The sequence below is a fragment of the Rhopilema esculentum genome, chromosome 2 (assembly GCF_057945365.1).
Source record: "Rhopilema esculentum isolate cy_ngs chromosome 2, ASM5794536v1, whole genome shotgun sequence".
NCBI classification, from domain to species: Eukaryota; Metazoa; Cnidaria; class Scyphozoa; order Rhizostomeae; family Rhizostomatidae; genus Rhopilema; species Rhopilema esculentum.
Window position 1 is genome coordinate 5,581,558 of NC_142816.1, and position 23,003 is coordinate 5,604,560.

At 34.7% G+C, this 23,003-nt stretch overlaps 1 protein-coding gene across 1 annotated transcript; it reads left to right on the plus strand.

The window, feature by feature from the left end:
- The first annotated feature begins 1,030 nt into the window (after positions 1-1,030).
- On the plus strand, positions 1,031-13,353 carry LOC135695552 (uncharacterized). The gene is made up of 13 exons (XM_065214674.2): positions 1,031-1,564; positions 2,663-2,699; positions 3,345-3,722; positions 4,784-4,973; positions 5,547-5,674; positions 6,086-6,377; positions 7,578-7,749; positions 8,454-8,548; positions 8,992-9,148; positions 9,306-9,369; positions 9,969-10,243; positions 10,800-10,977; positions 11,606-13,353. The coding sequence occupies exons 1-13, from the start codon at positions 1,511-1,513 to the stop codon at positions 11,890-11,892; spliced, it is 2,307 nt and encodes a 768-aa protein (XP_065070746.2). The 5' UTR covers positions 1,031-1,510; the 3' UTR covers positions 11,893-13,353.
- The last annotated feature ends 9,650 nt before the right edge of the window (positions 13,354-23,003 follow it).

Here is a 23,003-nt window from a genome sequence, read left to right on the forward strand (position 1 = left end):
TCCTCCCTAAGTAAGAATTTTTTCCCCCCATCCTCCCTAAGTAGGAAGTGTTTCTCCCATCCTCCTGTAGCTAGCATGGTCGCACCTCAAGTTTGTACCAACATGTTTAAGGTTCTGATGTGATCTGTGACCAATAAAGCTATGATGTGATCTGTTATAGGAAAGCCCCTTTCAACGAAAGGAAGGATTTCTGCATGTCTAAATATACTTTACACGAGGATTGCAGTCTTGGATTCAAAACAGAGGGCTAGTGACCCACGATGATTCAGTCATTCCTCATTAATTCAACCTTCCAAAATTTTAGAGAAAAAATTGTTGACCTTAATTATCATTTTTTGGAATTCGATCTTCGACAACACAGACATATTTTGCTTTCAATTTTTGAAAGGTACAAACGTTTTCAGATATGGTTCAGCCTATCACTTACGTTTGCTTTATCCAAGCCATTTTTATTTTTTGCCTTCTCTTGAAAGTTGATTGTGGTTATTGTGGTTACTATGTGTGAGAAAATTCGTTAAAAAACTTTTGTTGTTTGCTTTTGCAAGGCAGTAGCGGGCAAGATGTGATATTAATCGAGAGCGAAATGGATTGTTTACTGACACATTGAATTCATTATTATGTCCACTACATATTGTCAGCAAAGCCACCTGTTCTTGATGGGTGTTAAGAGCTTGATATTTGTGATGTCAATGATGAACGGTACTTAGCTTAGTAATCTAATCCGTCAAAGTTGAACAGCATCAGTGGGTCGGAAGGCCTAGGCATGAGGGGGTCAAATAAACACATACTATTTCAGCTAATTTCTCCCTACTTTACCCTTAACCTCCCCTCTCATTCATGCAAAATGAGGATTTTGATCAATATTTGTACAAATGACACTGCCCTTATTTTTAAAGAATGTTTGTTGACATCTTCAAGTACTTGTATCAAAGAAGATGTACAAATGTGCAAATTTTAAGTATTTGTGCAAGACAAGGTCGTTGAATGTTTCTATGGAGTGCTTTTATAGATATAAGTTTCAATTAATATTTTCAAGTCATAGATTGTAGCAATGCTATTTGAAGGCAGACATTCTGACTGATCAACAGATACGGTTCATGGGTGCAGTCCCAGATTTTCTTTCTGGGAACTCTTGTAACTTAGCATTGAGAATTTTATGAACTTCAGCGCCGTGTCGTTCAACAATATAGCTCTTTGACATAAACCAAATTTTCAAATGAACCCTTCAATTATGTATTAGACCCAAATTGTTTTTAAAATGTCTTCTGCATCTCCAGGCAACGCGGGTAGCAGGTTATTCCAATTCATCATTTAACTTCAATAAATTGCATCACAATTGAAATGTTGCCACCAGCATCTTGGTGATGAATTCATCAATAATTCATTCTGTGTAGCTTGGATTTTCGCAAATGACAAAAACTTTGAAGACTGACATGTCAAATTTTGATCGACACACTTGCTGCTAGAAATTTGAAATTTCAAAGCAAATTGAGGTACAGAGTCTGGTGTCATGGCCGGAAAGAAGAACATACTTGCTTTGGCGTTGCTGTTTGTCGCTTCATTTGTAAGTTGCTCTACCTATATTTTCGATTATTCCCGATTCAAGCCTGCATACAATTTCAACCAGTAGATTGAAATTTGATCAATATTTCCCACATGTTTTGCCTTGAGAGTTAATTTACCTAATTTCTATAATTTAATTTATATCTATCGGGAAATATTTTTGCCTTGCGCACAGAAGTATTCTTGCTGCACGCACAGTGATGTTTTTTCCGTACATTTTAACTTGAATACTTTCTTTAAACTATGGATAAGATTATTTATTTTTTTGTCTATCTGCACTTTGGACATTTCCAGATACAGTAATTAAGTTTCTGCTTAATTCTTCCAATTGTCCCAAATGCGCTTGCTTTTAGTGTCATGTTAAATGTGTTTTCGTGGAAAGATTCATCGCGGAAAGATAAAACGTGCGGATTCGTGTTTTGTGAAATTTTGGTAAGGCTACGTGTATCCTGAAGCAGACGGCCAACCTTAAACGAAACAGAAATACAATTTTCTGTTTAGATATTAGATTGTTGTTTAGAAAATCAGACGACCTGCCTGCTGGACCGCTATAAAGAATTAGCATGCATTTTGAGGTTCGTCGTCAAAGCAAATGTTTATAGACCTCAGAGGCTCAGTGAAGAATCTATATGTTCATGTATATATGCATGACTTGAAGACATCTAGTTACAAAAAACTTGGGGAGAGGGAATAGATTATTTTGGGGCCTAATAAGCCAAATACCAATAGCAAAATGACCCATAGTATTATTTTACGTGCACGAGAATCGTTGAGTGGCTAAGTCTGTTTAGCTGTCATCCGTTGCGAGGGTTCGGTCCGGGCTTGCTTACCAGCTTGCAAAGGGAGACCCGCCAGAGCCTGCTGCAAGAAAATGCCCAAAAGCAGAAGTTTTTGGAAAATGAGATGATTTTTCCAATGCATTCATTAAAAGAATCTTCTCTTAAGTAAATTTGAAAAGTGATGCCATCAGTTATCACTGCGACGCAAGTGGGAGGCCTTATTTAGGGTAGAAATAGTGCTTGCACAGTAATCAAGCATTATAACCTCTAGGCCACTTTTCGCAAATTATATGTCTCAAAATTTCTTTTTGCTTTTTCAGGTAGAGATATTACAAGCCAACCCACTGGCAGATATCCGTAAGTCAGCCTTAGTATTTTGTACCTTTTGCAGGGGTGGTTCTGAGTAATCGCAACAATAGCCCTGTCTATATTAGTGCTTCCAATAGCAGTAAAAGGGGTATGCTGCGAAAGAGCCAAAATTATTTCCCATGGTTGGAACATTGCTCAGAAAATACATGTATATCGAAATAGAAGTGGTGGCACAGAGGTGAAGTGGGAGCGCCCCAAAATTTAAGTTAGCCCCCATCATTACGTCATGGACTTCGTTCAGTGACTAGCAATCGTGGGGTACCAATATCCGTTAAAGGGTACCTTTTGCTCCAAAAACCCTTTAAGATGTGCGAAAACTTCATTTTGAATTTCTTTGAAAAGTACTTTCTTCGTCGGCATTTATGTAAAGTATGAGAATTGGCACCTTGAAATGTTGTCTGAAGCACCACTTTTGATCTGGAGAAAAAAGGCTGGCAGTGGGAGATGGGGTGAGGGCCTGTACCCAGTATAAATCTAGTCTTGTGGGAAGGGTAGAGGCATTGTGCATACATATGGACACATTGAAATACGTTTCTTGTCATAAAAAGCACTATTATGTAATGTTATGAGCTTAGATTAACAGAGTTGGTAATTTCAATCTGGTTTCAAAACAACTCCAATCGCCTCTTATAGTGCCTGGCTGCTTGAAAACGTTATCTGGTAGCAGTGGGACGTTCCACTCACAAAACTATCCAAGCAATTACCTAAACAACCAGAAATGCGGTTGGATTCTTGAAGCAGCTGGGAACACAGCAGATATCAAAGTCACCTTCCACGACTTCCAACTCGAGCCAAGCAAAAGGTGCTCCTCCTACGATCACGTGTTTATTTACACGCAAACCATTGGCTCAAGTGTATGGACCCAAATGATACCGTTTGATGGCTACTGTGGTACTCTTACCATTCCGCCAAAGTTTGAAAGCTGTAAACGTATGCTGATAAAGTTTGTGTCTGACAACGACAACCCGTTCAAAGGGTTTAACGCAAGCTACACTATCAAAGTCACTCAAGGTTTGTAATTTCGATACTTATTATTGTAAAAGTTTTCTTCGATAGTCAAAGTGATTCTTGCGATAGTCAAAGAAATTAAAAGCTGGAATGGCACAGACTGTACATGCAAACTATGTAGGACGTTCGTGCCACAGCTTGGTTTTTTGTAATTCTATCTTTTAAATAGCTCAGGTTTTTATAGTTTTTTAATGGATCATTTTGTACTTAAAATTTTATGTATTTAATCTCGTATGTATTTAGTTGATGTAGTAGTTTTAACAGTTGGCTTGGATTAGCTCATTTCTTTGTAAATAGCTATGTAGCGCCAACTTTAAATAAATTGATTATTATTATTATTATTGCATGGAAGATAACTATGCTTCAATCTAAATAGCAACAAAATATATTTCTTGCCTATGAATATTTTCTCTCTCCCCACCCCCCTAACAGTTTGTAGAACAAAGCAAGGGGAAATGATTACCCTCTAAAGGCGCGATCCTTCATTGGTCCGGCAACACTCCCCTTGCTTGCAAGGCTTTTAGCTAGAAAATTAAACAGGTTATGTAATAATACAGAACATTAAGAGAGGCTGGCCTCTCATTTTTTGTAGTTGTTACTACCTAGCTGGAGGGACTCTGAGTATATCCAGCAGTGTCTCGGTTCTTTCTCCCAATGATACCCCAGCCCCTGATTCCAAATCCTAGAATAAAAGCTTGTTTGCAACTCTGCTGTCATGTCATGACATGGACTCAGACTTCAGAATCATCCTCACTCTAGATGGATACAAAGACTTTTCTTGTTACGAGAGTCCTTTGTCACTTTCGATTTTATCACTTAGGCCGGAAACTTTTTTTACGATCTCTGGCTAAGATGTGAAAATAATTTAGAGATCAACATAGAAGTTGCTGTAAAATATCTCTGATAATCTGATAATGCCACCGACACATCTAATCAACATAACCCTTTGAATATCAACCCTCTTAAATTCATGATTTTTTGTTTCCGACGTACTTCAGTTTGTCACTATTGGGTTAACACAATCTACATGATCACAGAAATAATTTGAAATTTATTTATTTTAGATACGCCAAGAATCCAATGTCTAGGAAAACTAGGAGACAGTAAATGCAACCAAACGGTGCATTCAACCGAGAAGGAGACACTGAAAGTGGCTTGTAATGCAACTGCGATTCCGCCTCCTACTTTTGAGTGGTTCATGGAAAATTCAACCGGATCCGGATTCTTTGTAAAAATTCCGAGTACTGGTATCAAGTGAGTGTTTTTTTGATCTTTAAATAATTATATGAATACCATCCGTTCTTTTATTTAAGTAATAATATAAATAATCTTTTCACAAGATTAAAAAATTCTACTTAATATAACAGTAATCATTTGTACTTTTTAAACAAATTAATATTTTTCTTGTACCAGAATTTGATTCTGGCCACTGTTCTTTAATTTATTGTTATTGATGCTTCATATTTTTCTGACCCCCCCCCCCCCCCGGAATTGGTATCGACAGAGTCTTACATTATTTGCTATTATATCTGTTCTTTTTCAAACACTCTTATCAGGTAAAAATTCTCATTAAGTCTGTGCTTATTTTGAACTGAGGCGTACCTATATTCCTTGGATGGGGCATTGGGGTGGTTCATGTTGAACTGGGGGTGCTGGATCGGCTGATGCTGGATCGGCTGGTAGGGTGTGGGGGTTGAATGTCGTGGCTATTGTGGAAGGGGTTGTATGTTGCCTCTTATAAATGTTGCCAGCCAAGTATCAGGCAAGTAAGGGGAATGCCACACTCGCGTCCAAAGTGCCCTGTTTTTTAATTTTTTTTATTTGTAGGTACCATGCTGCTGTGAATGGCATATTGACTATAAAAGATGTAGCAATGTCTGATGCCAAAGATTACCAATGCAAAGCCATTAACAAACTTGGAACCACCGTGGCCCCATTTAGTTTGAAAGTACAAGGTATCCTTTGAAAAGTTTTTTTTAGATTTTAAACTAAATCTTTTAGATTTCAGAATTTCTTAGAGGAATTTATTAAAAAGGTGATATAAAGGAACATTCTCAGCATTCTCAGCCAAAGGAGGACTGAAAACGCTAGAGTGGAACTTCTAGGGGCTAGCTAATGTGTAGAGATAGTACAAATTAAGTATGTGTTACGAGGATGCTACAATGGACTGTTTTGGGGAAAACTCTACTTTGTATCCTTGGCGAAAAGCAGCTTTTCACTCTAGGAAGAAAGGTATAACACTCCTTTGGAGAAGCGCTTACACAGACTTTTGAGAAAAAGGCTCCAGCGATTGAAACTTTTAGGTAATGTGTTGCATTCGAAGTTTTCGTAGCAACTGTTAATCAATGTGATTTTGATCGTTATAGAGAAATGCTCCTGCCCAAAATCAATCACGACGAACTCCTATGATTATGCACCCTACTCGAGATATGTTAAAAGTGGTGACCAGTACGGTGGGATATTTTTTATCATATTGGACAAAATGATAAAAGACTGTTGTGGGTCCTGTTCTCGTGGACACGGGTCTTCAGATATTATTTGGGAAAAGCCTGCAGATTTGAAGAAAAAGTCGATGTCAAAAATGAAAGAGCAGCTTGAAATAGGATCCTTTGATCTCAGTTTTCCAATTGAAGGGTCGAAAACCAGTGAATACTACAGGTTTGTAAGGAAATTTGTCGTTGCATTTGGAACTGATGTACAGAGAAATTGTTTATTTCCTTTAGAACCCAAGTCACACAAGAGAGAAAAATTCTATCTTAATTTACATCAATGCAAGTATTAGACAATTACAGAGTTTTCATTCATAAATATTGCTGCATGAAAGCAGACACGGCGGTTTTTTTTATTTCCATTACCTTAGATTTCTTATAAATCTTAAAAAATGTAGTAGCAACCTTTCTTGTCCCATCCTTAATGTTCTCATCTGTTATGTTAAGTCAAATAAGGAATTGAGTGAATTGGCAGCGAATAAGCATAGGTACAGTGGGATGATATGACAAAATGCTAGCTTAATGTATAGATGGACACTCACTAGGTGGCAAACACGCGTCAGTTACTGTGATTTTGACCTAAGCAAATATAATGTTCTATTTATGTTCGTTTAGAGTCAAAGTTTATAGCAATGTTTACTGCTGCTAATGTGGTTCTGTTGTTGTTATTGTTATTGTGGTTGTTGCTGTATTCGTGCATATTCGATTTAGCACTTTAGCTAACAATATAAACACATTTAAAATCTATCCATGGGGAATGAATTATATATTTTGTTTTGATCTGATATCAATTAACAGACAGGTTCTGATTTACACTCTTTTTTTATAAGAACAATTTTTTAAGAACATGAGCCTCAAAATTGGTCAAAAGTTAAGAACAAATTAAGAACAAGCTGAGGCAGACCTACTGTAAAATGCAATTTTGAACAATGTTTTATCTCAAAAATGAGGATTTTTTGCCATATGTGGGTGCTTTTTCGGTGAATATTAAAACATGGCGGCAAATGAAGGTTGCCTCATGCACTTTGTTGGCAAAAAAGGCCTGAACACCTCATCAGAACGAAAAGCTAGAAATCGCACTGCTTATACCCTATAAATTTAAGAACAAATTAAGAAAAATCCAGCCCCTGATTTTTGCAAAAATTAAGAACAATCAGCCTGAACTCAAATTTACTGGTTCTTTTAAAAAAAGAGTGTATAACATTAGATTTCTCTTAATGGCACGTACTGACAGGCATTTACTTTGGAAGCCAGTCCTGCCCCTTTTACATTCTTAAAACTTTTCGAATTTTCCTGCTGATCTCAACTCATTTGGTTTAGTCTTCAAAGCCTTTAGAAATAAATGCTGAATATTTTGTTTTGATCGTAGCTCAAGCCATTTGTTTATTCCAATTGTCGACTCACCTGGGTATGCACTTTTGGTTAAGAGCAACAATGACGGTCAAGCAAGCGTCATTTTTGATTCGATTCTCAATGGCTGGCCAATCCTTGTTCTCACCGTCGTAATGGCAGTTCTGGCCGGAATGATTATGTGGATGCTTGTAAGATACCATTTGATACTTCGATAATTTTTTGTTGCTGTTACAGTTTTTTACGATACTAAAATTTGTATTATTCTTTCTCTGCTTTCTTTATGTTGTACATCTTCTGTTTTTTCTCTAACCGCTATATGATTTTTCTCTAACTTCACTTTTTAATCCTTTCTACTCAAGTTTCTCAAACTTTACCCTTTTCTGCCTTTTTCGCATTTTTGATAATTCACTTAATTGTATGAACTTTGGTTCTTGATAAGAATCTTTCAGTAGAGCAAAGGGTTTTAAGGAGAAGGGATCCTTTGCAAAATGTGTTTTAGAGGTCATTTTCCAAAACAGCGGTGCCTTAAGAGATTAACATGTCAGATTACTTTTGGAACTTTTTAATTGGGGGTTTACACTAGTGAACCATTTAGATTTGTGGAATGGGCTTATTTTGATTTAAATAACTTATTATTTGCAAAAATGAAAATGAACTCCAATTAAGGGGAGAAGGACTCCAATAAAATTGTCAATGTATTTTCTTAATCTGATAGTTAAAGGAAATACATTCCTTAAATTTTTATTCGAGATTTCTGTAATAAATGAGTCACCTTGAGGATTTTCTTTGGATCTACAGTATTTCAAAATTGTACATTTGATTAGTGATTATAAAGAGACGTGATATAATACAGGCTTTTTTATATTACAACGTGATCGGTGTTGTTTTGTAGGATACATACTGGAACGAAGAACAGTTCCCACGTTCCTTTACTGAGGGAATCATCGAGGGCTTTTGGTGGGCGTTCGTTACAATGACAACTGTGGGGTGAGTGCTAATGTCTGCTCTCTTTCTTTACAACATCGCAATAGTATTTAAAACATTGTAGGCTTGTTTTTTTTGCTCCGCAAATTCAACAGTGGCCTTGAAATGTTTATTGCTTTCAATTTGTGTTTGATGTAAATGAAAGATTATCATGCCTTGTAAACTGAAAAGCCATTTCTCGAATGGTCTATGGTTGTACGTAACTGTGCCAAATTCCAATCGTTGTATCTGCATTATTGTCCAATGATTGAATGCGAAACTTGAAGTTTCAACTAAGAACTGTCACATTTTAAAACATCAAGAGAGTTTGTCGCTCTATTGTGTTTTCATGAATAACAAACCAATGCAGCTGTCTAACCAGTTTTCTCCTAACTTGATCCTCAGTTTTTCCAGGTTTCCAATTCTTGTCACTTCTGCGATTCCCTAACATTTTCTTTTAACCTTAGATATGGAGACATTGCCCCCGTCGGTGTGCCTGGTCGACTGTTTGCTATAATGTGGGTTCTCACTGGATTGATAATCATATCAATTTTTACCGGGGTCATCACCACTGCACTTACCGTCAACAGTCTTTCGACCAGCGTCAACATGTACGGAACAAAGGTAAAATTTTATCTAAAATTTAAAGGTAAAATGCTTTTAAATTTTGATTCATATTCTTAACCACATATCTTTAGTCTTGAATTTTCAATATCATTAGATTTTGAAACATATTTTTGAAAATATGTTGACTGACAAGGCTGACTGAATGTCTTTCAAGGTTGGTGTGCTTAATGATTCAGGAGAGTTTAATTATGCTGTGAGGAAGAACGCAAATGTCAGCAGTAAGTTGATTTTTTCATTTCCAAGTATAACATTAGTCATACATTTTTACATTTTGTCGAATTTGACCCCATTTTTTCTTTTATGCTATATACATTTTCTACAGTCATATTATTATATTCCGCCATATTTCGTTATGTTATGTTATGTTATGTTATGTTATGTTATGTTATGTTATGTTATGTTATGTTATGTTATGTTATGTTATGTTATGTTATGTTATGTTATGTTATGTTATGTTATGTTATGTTATGTTATGTTATGTTATGTTATGTTATGTTATGTTATGTTATGTTATGTTATGTTATGTTATATATTACATTGAATAATATCATAATATATTCATTAGGCTACGTGAGCGCAGAACTTCATATGATATCATATGTTATATTATGTTGTATTACATTGAATAATATCATAATATATTCATTAGGCTACGTGAGCGCAGAACTTCATATGATATCATATGCTATATTATGTTGTATTACATTGAATAATATCATAATATATTCATTAGGCTACGTGAGCGCAGAACTTCATATGATATCATATGTAATATTATGTTGTATTACATTGAATAATATCATAATATATTCATTAGGCTACGTGAGCGCAGAACTTCTAAGCCAAGCTCTGTACAGAACCAATATTAAAGCAGTTCTCCTTGACTCTTATGTTGCTGCTCAGCCACCGAAGTATTTTCCGAAAACAAAAGCAAGAGTTAACAAAATTTTTAAGACTACAAAAGCATATGGATTTGTTCCTGGACAAACCCTCACCGCAGATGATACCTTGATAAAATGTTTTAGAAATTATGTGGAGCAAAACAAACAGTATATTTCAACAGCTGTGGAAAACACAACTCAAACACTAGAGGTAAAGAACATATTTTTGGAATTTAAATGCGAGATCTTCGACTTTTTCATTTTCTGTACTGTGAAATTGTCATGGACCCCTACCTTGGCCCCTGTTAATTTCTTTTCCTAAAACGTGCTTTCACTTTATTTGGTTACATGGTACAATCAGCACAAGTTAACTGCAGTTTATTATGTCTTTTCGATAAGTAGGCTAATCTTATTGATTAGTTTCCATACATTTTTGAGAGCTGAATTGAGTTAGCGAATCATCTGTCCCCTGGAGTCAGTATAAGCTCATTTGCAAATGTGAGATCCTACAAGTCTTGTTCCAACTCAGATTCCGCTAAGACTCTAGTGATGAACTGCTCAATTCATCCTTCATTAATTTTTGTGGATACCAGCGGTTGTTATATCTATGTACACTACTGTTAGATAGTTTGCGAGCACATGGGTAACATGTTTAAAAGCAAGCAGTGCTAGGTTTTTTGATCAACTTCTCTCCTGAATAATGCTTGCCAATTGCAGTCTGTTCTACTGCGGTTTGTTTAGAATGGGTTTTAATTCGTATTGCGCAGGAGGAAAGCACAAGCGCAGCAGTTGACAACACAAAAGGCTTGTTTGATCCGAAAAGCTCGCTCTTCCTCAACGCGGTCATAATATCTTCAGTGCTTCTTGTGGTCTTTTCCATCCTTGGGTTGCTGTTCGAGTACTGCTATCTGAAGCCGAAAAAGATCATGCTCTTAGCTGCAAGAAGTAAGTCTACTACGCCTATTATTTGTATTTCTCTGTTTACACAATCCTCCAGCAACTTGAACCTCCGATAACTTAAAACCCCCATTTATCGGTTTGTTTTGTTCCCCCTTGAACTTCCCAATTACTTTCAACACCGCGATCCAATATTCGTTACCTCTGAACAGATTCATCGTTCTCTTGAAGGCTCGAGCTATCAAGAATTTACTGATTGCTTCACACTGTCTTAATGTATCTTTTCAATGCTTTAACTACAGTAAACTCAAGTCAACTCGGACCTCTCAGGACCAATGAAGCGGTTCGAGATAGGGAACGTTCGAAAAATGGGGGGCATTTTTATATGAATGTATTGGGCAAGGGGGGTGCAATATCAGTTCGACTTAGCGAATGTTCGGAGTTATCCGGGGTTCGAGGTATCGGGAGTTTACTGTACTTTGTAAATCTAACTCTGTTAAAATTATAGAATGCAGTAGGTTTCCTACATAAAAGCAAAATTCAAATAAAATCATGACAGACAATGGCGATTTAGCCAGTTAAGTTTGATATAGCCTGATTTATAATAGGAAGAAGTCCCAGATAAATAAGTTTGTTTTTGCTGATTTCATTCTCATCTTTTTTCTCTGTTTTGCAGATCTGGAGATGGTCGAGACGCCGGAGATAAAAGAAATGGCCTTGAGAGCTCAAAAGATGAAAGAGGTATTGCTTTCTGAAATAAAAGAGTTTCATGAGCGGTGGAAGGAAAATGTCGTTGAACTGCGACAAAAGCACCAAGTACAGCAGAAAGATTTCCTCAAAAACGGCCCAAAGAAAGACACAGTGCCACAAGGCAACGAGGCTTTTGAGATGGATGAGCAGTCGCCATCACCAAGAGCCGGATCCTCTGTCGCTTTCGTAAACGAGAAGTCAGACAAGTTCTAAAAGACACTTTAGCTACATACCTTTTTAGTTTATGCACGCAGTTTTTATTTGTTTCAAGAACTCAAAGAGAAGTAGGAGGTAGGAAGTTTTGATTTTTTTGTAGAAGGACAATGGCTATGTCTAACTGAGCATGTAGACTTGGCATTCGTTTCTATGACTCAGTGCGGCATATCCCTCTCCAAAGCCCAACTTCACTGGTTTGCAATCCTTCAAATAACGAAATGCAAATGTTTTAGATAGATCTAATGATTATATGAATCAGAATTTTGGAACTGAACATGGTATTCAGTTCCATCATTCCTTCAAAAGGTGTATAGCCAATGTTTCTTCAGAAGGGCATAACGTTCCTGTGCCGATTTTCCATAGGATCTAGTCGACCAAGCTGCATCTCTTTATGTCTATTTGTAGATATGCACTAATATTCTTATGGCTTGAAATACTTACCTATAAGAACTCAATGGAATAAAAGTTCTTGCATTAAGATTTCTATTGCTTCCTTTGGCACCTAAAGGAAGGCACTTCTCTGCACGTAAAAGAAGGCACCAACTTCGTTTCTAATCAAGGCGTATAGCATTCAAGTCAGGTTGTTCTTTCTGTAGAAATCTTTGTTGATCTATGACTGTGGTTTAGTATGGCCACCAAATTTTATAATAGCCTTGTAGATAAAAATTTATACTAAATGGTTATATAACTGAAGCGCTCTTTGTGTAAGCTTTCAGCGCAATGTGTATTCACGGAGAAGCATGCGATTGGTCATCATAGCCCTTTCCAAGCCACTTAAGATCCTGGCTCAAGTCTCTGATCCTTTGAAAAAGGGATAATGGTCTATTTTCTCAAAGTAAAGTGTTACCGAGTCTGGAGGGCAGTTGCTCTCCTGCCCCAGTTAGTACGGTAAAAACATATCGAAACAGAATTTCGTTTCTCCGATCCACAGCAAATAATATATTTGTAATTGTAGTTCTTAATGTGAAGCAATATTCTATCATTGCCTATAGTGTCAGTGAATATACCTGGCATGCCGGAGCCGGAAGGGCTGGGGGTGGGTGTAGCCCCCTCACATTTGCGGAAGCATGATTTCAAGGCTTAATGGTTGAAGACTACCATCAAAGTTTTGCCAATTTGTCTAGCGCCACCCCCTTCCCACCCTAGAATTCTCTCCGTCGTTCCTGAAAAGATGATGCCAGCTTGTGCCAAAATTACTTGTTAATGATTACTTTTATGACAAAATAAGCCAGAGGTATGAGGCAATTGGTGTACAATTTGGATCAGGCCTTGGAAGGACAAAGTCATCTTGCGCTTTTAGAGTAAAATAATGCATTTTTCTTTAGTAGCATGGAATACCAATCGAGTGTTTCGCACTTTAAATCGATGTCCATGACATTAACTATAATATGCTGTATTGAGTTTAGGGTACATATGTAAAATATGAAAAATACTTCGTTAACTTTTAAACTGCACAAAGATTGCTGTGTATTTCTAATCTTTTCTACCTCCTAATCTGCCTTATTTCTAGAACGAGAAACTGGGTAAAGGATTTGATAAAATTCATTCCTTTTTTTCTAAGGACCAGTTGAAAAGTATTCTTAAGGTCTTTTTTGAATGTGTAGATCAACTCCAACTTGAATTGTCCTAAGCCTTACTTTTGGGACGAGAAAACTGGGTTTTTTTAACGAAAAACATCCGTTTCTTTCTTAGGAACCAGATGATAAGCACTCCAAAGGTCTATTTTGAATGTTCGATCATCACTATTTTGATATTTGAAGAACAGTTTTGCGGCTTTCTTGAAGTATATTCAACCAAGTTTTGGATGGAAATATTTTTTTCAAAAATCGGATATTTGGTAAGACTATAGCCTTGCCTTTTTGACGAAAAATATCATCGAGAATATCTGCTATTTTAGATAAAAAAACAAGATCAATTTGAGTCAAAACTTAACTTAAACGATTTTATGGCCTTTTGAGAGTATAGTTAGGCAGGTTTTAGATGAAAAACTTTTTGGTCAAAAATCGGATATTTCGGTAAGCCTATAGTCTTGCCTTTTTGACGAAAATCGGCATCAAAAACTGCTGCTATTCTATATCAAAAACAACATGAAATAGAGTCAGAAGTTAATTTAAACGATTTAATGGCTTCTTTAGAGTATATTTAATGAAATTTTAGATGAAACAATTTTTGGTCAAAAATCGGATATTTTCGTAAGCCTATAACCTTGCCCTTTTGACGAAAATCTTCATCGAAAATAGCTGCTATTTTAGATCAAAAACAACATTAAAAAATGTCGACAGTTGATTTAAACGATTTAATGGCTTCTTTAGAGTATTTTTTAGCGAAGTTTTAGATGAAAAACTTTTTGGTAAAAAATCGGATATTTTGGTAAGCCTATAGCCTTGCTTTTTTGAAGAAAATCAGTATCGAAAAAAGCTGCTATTCTATATCAAAAACAACATGAAATGGAGTCAGAAGTTAATTTAAACGCTTCAATGGCGTCTTTAAAGTATTTTTAGCGAAGTTTTAGAAGAAAAAATTGTTGGTCAAAAATCGGATATTTTGGTAAGCCGGTATCGAAAAAAGCTGCTATTCTATATCAAAAACAACATGAAATGGAGTCAGAAGTCAATTCAAACGATTTAATGGCTTCTTTAGAGTATTTTTAGCGAAGTTCAAGATGAAAAAATTGTTGGTCAAAAATCGGATATTTTGGTAAGCCTATAGCCTTGCCTTTTTGACGAAAATCGACATCAAAAAAAAAGCTTCTATTTTAGATAAAAAACAGCATGAAATAAAACAAGAAGTTACTTTAAACGATTTAATGGCTTCTTTAGGGTATTTTTAGCGAAGTTTTAGATGAAAAAATTTTTGGTCAAAAATCGGATATTCTGGTAAGCCTATAGCCTTGCCTTTTTGACGAAAATCAGTATCGAAAAAAGCTGCTATTCTATATCAAAAACAACATGAAATGGAGTCAGAAGTTAATTTAAACGCTTCAATGGCGACTTTAGAGTATTTTTAGCGAAGTTTTAGAAGAAAAAATTGTTGGTCAAAAATCGGATATTTTGGTAAGCCTATAGCCTTGCTTTTTTGAAGAAAATCAGTATCGAAAAAAGCTGCTATTCTATATCAAAAACAACATGAAAAGTAGTCAGAAGTTAATTGAAACAATTTAATGGCTTCTTTAGAGTATATTTAAGGTGGATGTATACATTGATGAAACAATTTTGGAAAATGTCCAAAAAGATTATAACAACAAGGGATACTAGCTTGAAACTTTATACAAGCAATGAATAATAGTTTACACATAAAAATATTAATTGAAAATTGGGTGTGGTCTTTTAGTTTCTATGGAAACCCTTTAAACATGGCGATGACTAGAGTTCTTTTGGCAAATAGTTTGGAAAAAGTAATTGACCAATCATTCCAGTTTTTGCACAGAGTATATAACAAAGATAGTTCTCTGCAATGAGTGATTAAACTTTTCATTTTGCACAATTGAAAATAAAAATTGCCAAAAAACATTCATTCTGATCAAAAAAAAATTTTTTTGCCTCAAATGCAAATTTTCAATCACTCATTGCATAGAGCATTTAAAACTGTACAGGACCTCAAAATTTGGTCAGTATATGTTAATCTAGGGAGAAATTACAGTAGCCACAACTCAACAACACTCCGTAAATTTAAAATTTGAGAAAATCGCAGTTAAAGTTTGTTTTAAATGTTACAGGTATTTAGAAATGAGATTCTAGAGAAAATCTAGATATTACAAGTTCCTGCCTCCCTGAGACCATGCTCATGTGAATTCCTCTAAAGGTAAAGCAAAAATAATGTCTGGTTCTTTTTCAAAATGACATGTATCAGTTAATAGATCAGTTTTTTCAGCAGTTATGTGTTTTCCATCAACGGCATTATCTTTTCTAGGCTTCTTCTTAGAGACCAAACTTTCTGAATTTCCTTTCCTCTTCTTAGTCTTTGAAAACTCTGGTGTTGAGGTCAAACCATATCCACCTGAAACATAACTCCTTTTATCATCAGTTTTTTTTAACCTCTTTGCACGAAGCAGTCGACGGCGGTTCTTATATTTTGCTGAAACTTTTGTAGCTGTATCTGTGAGTCTTTTTGCGTCAAACTTTCTCAATGCAAATAAGGTTTTCTGTCCTGGTAACATGTTGCATGACTCCATTATATCAGCAATACTAGACTGCCCAACATTAAACTTTGAAATTGCCAAACAAAGACATATGGTTAGTCTTCTTTTTCCACAAAACGTTGTTTTTGGGCAAATGTGCCAAAGAACCCCATGAAGGGCTTCATTCTGATTTTGGGTAATACCCAAAAGACATCTCTTCAGCAATGTATCTGCTGACAGTCTTTCAAAGATTGGTTTCAGCTCTGTAAGAAAAGCATTTGGAAGCCTCTTGCTATCATCATATGTGGCAGTACTATTTTGTTTGTCCTTAACATACTTGCACCAAGTTGTGGTATTTTGAGGGCAAAAGCTATGCTGATCCTCAAGTGATGCATTATTGTCTCTTACCATGTGCTTCAAAATAGCCATAATTGCTGATTTCATGGGCAGGAGATTTCCACTGTTTTGTCTGATTGCCTGACCATAATAGTTCTGAATGCTATCAATCTTTTTATCAGTCAACCTTCCTATTCCCCCTATTCCTTTACCATCTGAAATCTTCTTTCCCCTTGATTTTCTCTTCAACTCTCTCAAACATGTGCCCATTCTTTTTTGAACATGACCAACACATTTATCTTTAGAAACAATGTAACTTGTGTCATATGCTCTTTTAGGTGCTTCACAAACATGACTGTAGCAACCAGTATCACCATCACCAACCATTGTGGTGTATTTCAACCTACGTTTTTCAATTGATCTAAGAAACATTCTGATTGCTCCTTTAGATTCCATCTCCCCACTTGCCCCTGTGTGATTAATTGGACATAGATCCTTATGTTTCTGCCACCAGGACATGTACCTGTCTGTGTCTTTTTCCTCAGCTTCATGAGCACGACATTCAAAACAAACAACTGACAAAACTTCATAGTCAAGAACTTTACCTGTCCTTACAGATATAACACAAACAATGCCATTCTTGGATGTATATCCTCGTTTCTGCCATGTTCCATCTATTGTAATTGCAACTTTTGCAATTTTCCTGTGGTCTTTATCTTGCTCTATCTGATCCTTGTTTTCCTCTTCAGTTATTCTTCTCAATTCATTTGCTGCATTACTCATGTGAGATTCTGTTACACCAATGCACCCTCTTTCAATGGTTTTCATGCTATTATTATAGGCCCTTTTAGCTATTGGTTCTGGTAGATTCATCAAAGCGCAGAAATTCTCCAATCCAGTCAGTCCATAACCAATTGTGGCCAAAACAGATCTGCAATTTACCTCGTATGCAGTACGTCCTCCCTTCTTATCAACTCTGTCGGAAGAATGACACTTTCCACTAGATTCTAGCTCTGTTTCTGCTTGGCAGTTGCTGCAAACAAGGATTAAATGCTCTGCAAGGCCATCACTGCCAGCCCTTTTTAAACTGAATGAAGTTTTCATACTCTTACAGTGTCTACAAATTGTTGCTTTATTAATGCAGTTAATTAACAACTCCTTGTCCATTATACCGTTTCCTGATGTTGAACTGTTTCTTTTCTCCCTCTTAAGTCCAACTTTCTCAGCATATGACCTTGTTATAGCTCTTTTACTAATGCAGTAGAGTGAACCATCAGTTAGTTTTGTTTGTGAGACATTCAGCGTGTCATGAGAATCAGCTGATGTGTTTGGGCCTATGTTCCCAATGTCGTCCGTTCCTGTTTGTTCTATTTCCGAGGCCAAATTTCCAGGTTCAAATATATCTTTGGTCTCTTCTTGTCTTTCTTAGACTTCTTTTTTAGTTTTCCACATAAAACCTTTCCTCTTTTTTCTTCTTTTTGAACGAAATTTTCGGCGATCTCCAGTTTGAGGGTTACTTTCAACACATTCGGACTCCATTTTGAAAAAAGATGCAGGTTTTGAAAAAGAGGCTCAAACTTGCTCCTTCACATCCTTAATGAAAGGAGGTGACAAATCACCCCAAAAACTGCAGAAAGCAAGTTGTCCGGGGCAAAGGGCCCCATAGCAACCAACCGATTTTGTGTTGCTATGCGTCAAAAAATTGGTACTTTCTAGAAAAATCTAAATAATCAAAAATGGAGAAGATGGATGGGAGAATTATCATCAAAAGTGAATTCTACAATAAATTTTGAGTAAGAAAGATACAAGAAAGAAAAATTGGATATTTGATCAAAATTCCAAAATTTTCAATGTATTCATTAATGAAATTTTAGATGAAAAAATTGTTGGTCAAAAATCGGATATTTTGGTAAGCCTATAGCCTTGCTTTTTGGACGAAAATCGGTATCGATAAAAGCTGCTAATCTATATCAAAAACAACATGAAATGGAGTCAGAAGTTAATTTAAACGCTTCAGTGGCGTCTTTAGAGTATTTTTAGCGAAGTTTTAGAAGAAAAAATTGTTGGTCAAAAATCGGATATTTTGGTAAGCCTATAGCCTTGCTTTTTTGAAGAAAATCGGTATCGAAGAAAGCTGCTATTCTATATCAAAAACAACATGAAATGGAGTCAGAAGTCAATTTAAACGATTTAATGGCTTCTTTAGAGTATTTTTAGCGAAGTTTAAAATGAAAAAATTGTTGGTCAAAAATCTGATATTTTGGTAAGCCTATAGCCTTGCTTTTTTGACAAAAATCGGTATCGAAAAAAGCTGCTAATCTATATCAAAAACAACATAAAATGGAGTCAGAAGTTAATTTAAACGATTTAATGGCTTCTTTAGAGTATTTTTAGCGAAGTTTAAGATGAAAAAATTTTTGGTCAAAAATCGGATAATTTGGTAAGCCTATAGCCTTGCTTTTTTGACGAAAATCAGTATCGAAAAAGCTGCTTTTTTAGATAATAAACAACATGAAATAGAGTCAGAAGTTAATTTAAACGATTCAATGGCTTCTTTAGAGTATTTATAGCGAAGTTTAAGATGAAAAAATTTTTGGTCAAAAATCGGATATTTTGGTAAGCCTATCGCTTTGCCTTTTTGACGAAAATCGTTATCGAAAAAAGCTGCTTTTTTAGATAATAAACAACATGAAATAGAGTCAGAAGTTAATTTAAACGATTTAATGGCTTCTTTAGAGTATTTTTAGCGAAGTTTAAGATGAAAAAATTGTTGGTCAAAAATCGGATATTTTGGTAAGCCTATAGCCTTGCTTTTTTGACAAAAATCGGTATCGAAAAAAGCTGCTAATCTATATCAAAAACAACATAAAATGGAGTCAGAAGTTAATTTAAACGATTTAATGGCTTCTTTAGAGTATTTTTAGCGAAGTTTAAGATGAAAAAATTTTTGGTCAAAAATCGGATAATTTGGTAAGCCTATAGCCTTGCTTTTTTGACGAAAATCAGTATCGAAAAAGCTGCTTTTTTAGATAATAAACAACATGAAATAGAGTCAGAAGTTAATTTAAACGATTCAAAGGCTTCTTTAGAGTATTTATAGCGAAGTTTAAGATGAAAAAATTTTTGGTCAAAAATCGGATATTTTGGTAAGCCTATCGCTTTGCCTTTTTGACGAAAATCGTTATCGAAAAAAGCTGCTTTTTTAGATAATAAACAACATGAAATAGAGTCAGAAGTTAATTTAAACGATTTAATGGCTTCTTTAGAGTATTTATAGCGAAGTTTAAGATGAAAAAATTGTTGGTCAAAAATCGGATATTTTGGTAAGCCTATCGCCTTGCCTTTTTGACGAAAATCGTTATCGAAAAAAGCTGCTTTTTTTAGATAATAAACAACATGAAAAGGAGTCAGAAGTTAATTTAAACGATTTAATGGCTTCTTTAGAGTATTTTTAGCAAAGTTTAAGATGAAAAAATTTTTGGTCAAAAATCGGATATTTTGGTAAGCCTATAGCCTTGCTTTTTGGACGAAAATCGGTATCGATAAAAGCTGCTAATCTATATCAAAAACAACATGAAATGGAGTCAGAAGTTAATTTAAACGCTTCAGTGGCGTCTTTAGAGTATTTTTAGCGAAGTTTTAGAAGAAAAAATTGTTGGTCAAAAATCGGATATTTTGGTAAGCCTATAGCCTTGCTTTTTTGAAGAAAATCGGTATCGAAGAAAGCTGCTATTCTATATCAAAAACAACATGAAATGGAGTCAGAAGTCAATTTAAACGATTTAATGGCTTCTTTAGAGTATTTTTAGCGAAGTTTAAAATGAAAAAATTGTTGGTCAAAAATCTGATATTTTGGTAAGCCTATAGCCTTGCTTTTTTGACAAAAATCGGTATCGAAAAAAGCTGCTAATCTATATCAAAAACAACATAAAATGGAGTCAGAAGTTAATTTAAACGATTTAATGGCTTCTTTAGAGTATTTTTAGCGAAGTTTAAGATGAAAAAATTTTTGGTCAAAAATCGGATAATTTGGTAAGCCTATAGCCTTGCTTTTTTGACGAAAATCAGTATCGAAAAAGCTGCTTTTTTAGATAATAAACAACATGAAATAGAGTCAGAAGTTAATTTAAACGATTCAATGGCTTCTTTAGAGTATTTATAGCGAAGTTTAAGATGAAAAAATTTTTGGTCAAAAATCGGATATTTTGGTAAGCCTATCGCTTTGCCTTTTTGACGAAAATCGTTATCGAAAAAAGCTGCTTTTTTAGATAATAAACAACATGAAATAGAGTCAGAAGTTAATTTAAACGATTTAATGGCTTCTTTAGAGTATTTTTAGCGAAGTTTAAGATGAAAAAATTGTTGGTCAAAAATCGGATATTTTGGTAAGCCTATAGCCTTGCTTTTTTGACAAAAATCGGTATCGAAAAAAGCTGCTAATCTATATCAAAAACAACATAAAATGGAGTCAGAAGTTAATTTAAACGATTTAATGGCTTCTTTAGAGTATTTTTAGCGAAGTTTAAGATGAAAAAATTTTTGGTCAAAAATCGGATAATTTGGTAAGCCTATAGCCTTGCTTTTTTGACGAAAATCAGTATCGAAAAAGCTGCTTTTTTAGATAATAAACAACATGAAATAGAGTCAGAAGTTAATTTAAACGATTCAAAGGCTTCTTTAGAGTATTTATAGCGAAGTTTAAGATGAAAAAATTTTTGGTCAAAAATCGGATATTTTGGTAAGCCTATCGCTTTGCCTTTTTGACGAAAATCGTTATCGAAAAAAGCTGCTTTTTTAGATAATAAACAACATGAAATAGAGTCAGAAGTTAATTTAAACGATTTAATGGCTTCTTTAGAGTATTTATAGCGAAGTTTAAGATGAAAAAATTGTTGGTCAAAAATCGGATATTTTGGTAAGCCTATCGCCTTGCCTTTTTGACGAAAATCGTTATCGAAAAAAGCTGCTTTTTTTAGATAATAAACAACATGAAAAGGAGTCAGAAGTTAATTTAAACGATTTAATGGCTTCTTTAGAGTATTTTTAGCAAAGTTTAAGATGAAAAAATTTTTGGTCAAAAATCGGATATTTTGGCAAGCCTATAGCCTTGCTTTTTTGACGAAAATCAGTATCGAAAAAGCTGCTTTTTTAGATAATAAACAACATGAAAAGGAGTCAGAAGTTAATTTAAACGATTCAATGGCTTCTTTAGAGTATTTATAGCGAAGTTTAAGATGAAAAAATTTTTGGTCAAAAATCGGATATTTTGGTAAGCCTATAGCCTTGCTTTTTTGAAGAAAATCGGTATCGAAAGAAGCTGCTATTCTATATCAAAAACAACATGAAATAGAGTCAGAAGTTAATTTAAACGATTCAATGGCTTCTTTAGAGTATTTATAGCGAAGTTTAAGATGAAAAAATTTTTGGTCAAAAATCGGATATTTTGGTAAGCCTATAGCCTTGCTTTTTTGAAGAAAATCGGTATCGAAAGAAGCTGCTATTTGAGATAAAAAAACAACATGAAATAGAGTCAGAAGTTAATTTAAACGCTTCAATGGCGTCTTTAGAGTATTTTTAGCAAAGTTTAAGATGAAAAAATTTTTGGTCAAAAATCGGATATTTTGGTAAGCCTATCGCTTTGCCTTTTTGACGAAAATCGTTATCGAAAAAGCTGCTTTTTTAGATAATAAACAACATGAAATAGAGTCAGAAGTTAATTTAAACGATTTAATGGCTTCTTTAGAGTATTTTTAGCGAAGTTTAAGATGAAAAAATTGTTGGTCAAAAATCGGATATTTTGGTAAGCCTATAGCCTTGCTTTTTTGACAAAAATCGGTATCGAAAAAAGCTGCTAATCTATATCAAAAACAACATAAAATGGAGTCAGAAGTTAATTTAAACGATTTAATGGCTTCTTTAGAGTATTTTTAGCGAAGTTTAAGATGAAAAAATTTTTGGTCAAAAATCGGATAATTTGGTAAGCCTATAGCCTTGCTTTTTTGACGAAAATCAGTATCGAAAAAGCTGCTTTTTTAGATAATAAACAACATGAAATAGAGTCAGAAGTTAATTTAAACGATTCAAAGGCTTCTTTAGAGTATTTATAGCGAAGTTTAAGATGAAAAAATTTTTGGTCAAAAATCGGATATTTTGGTAAGCCTATCGCTTTGCCTTTTTGACGAAAATCGTTATCGAAAAAAGCTGCTTTTTTAGATAATAAACAACATGAAATAGAGTCAGAAGTTAATTTAAACGATTTAATGGCTTCTTTAGAGTATTTATAGCGAAGTTTAAGATGAAAAAATTGTTGGTCAAAAATCGGATATTTTGGTAAGCCTATCGCCTTGCCTTTTTGACGAAAATCGTTATCGAAAAAAGCTGCTTTTTTTAGATAATAAACAACATGAAAAGGAGTCAGAAGTTAATTTAAACGATTTAATGGCTTCTTTAGAGTATTTTTAGCAAAGTTTAAGATGAAAAAATTTTTGGTCAAAAATCGGATATTTTGGCAAGCCTATAGCCTTGCTTTTTTGACGAAAATCAGTATCGAAAAAGCTGCTTTTTTAGATAATAAACAACATGAAATAGAGTCAGAAGTTAATTTAAACGATTCAAAGGCTTCTTTAGAGTATTTATAGCGAAGTTTAAGATGAAA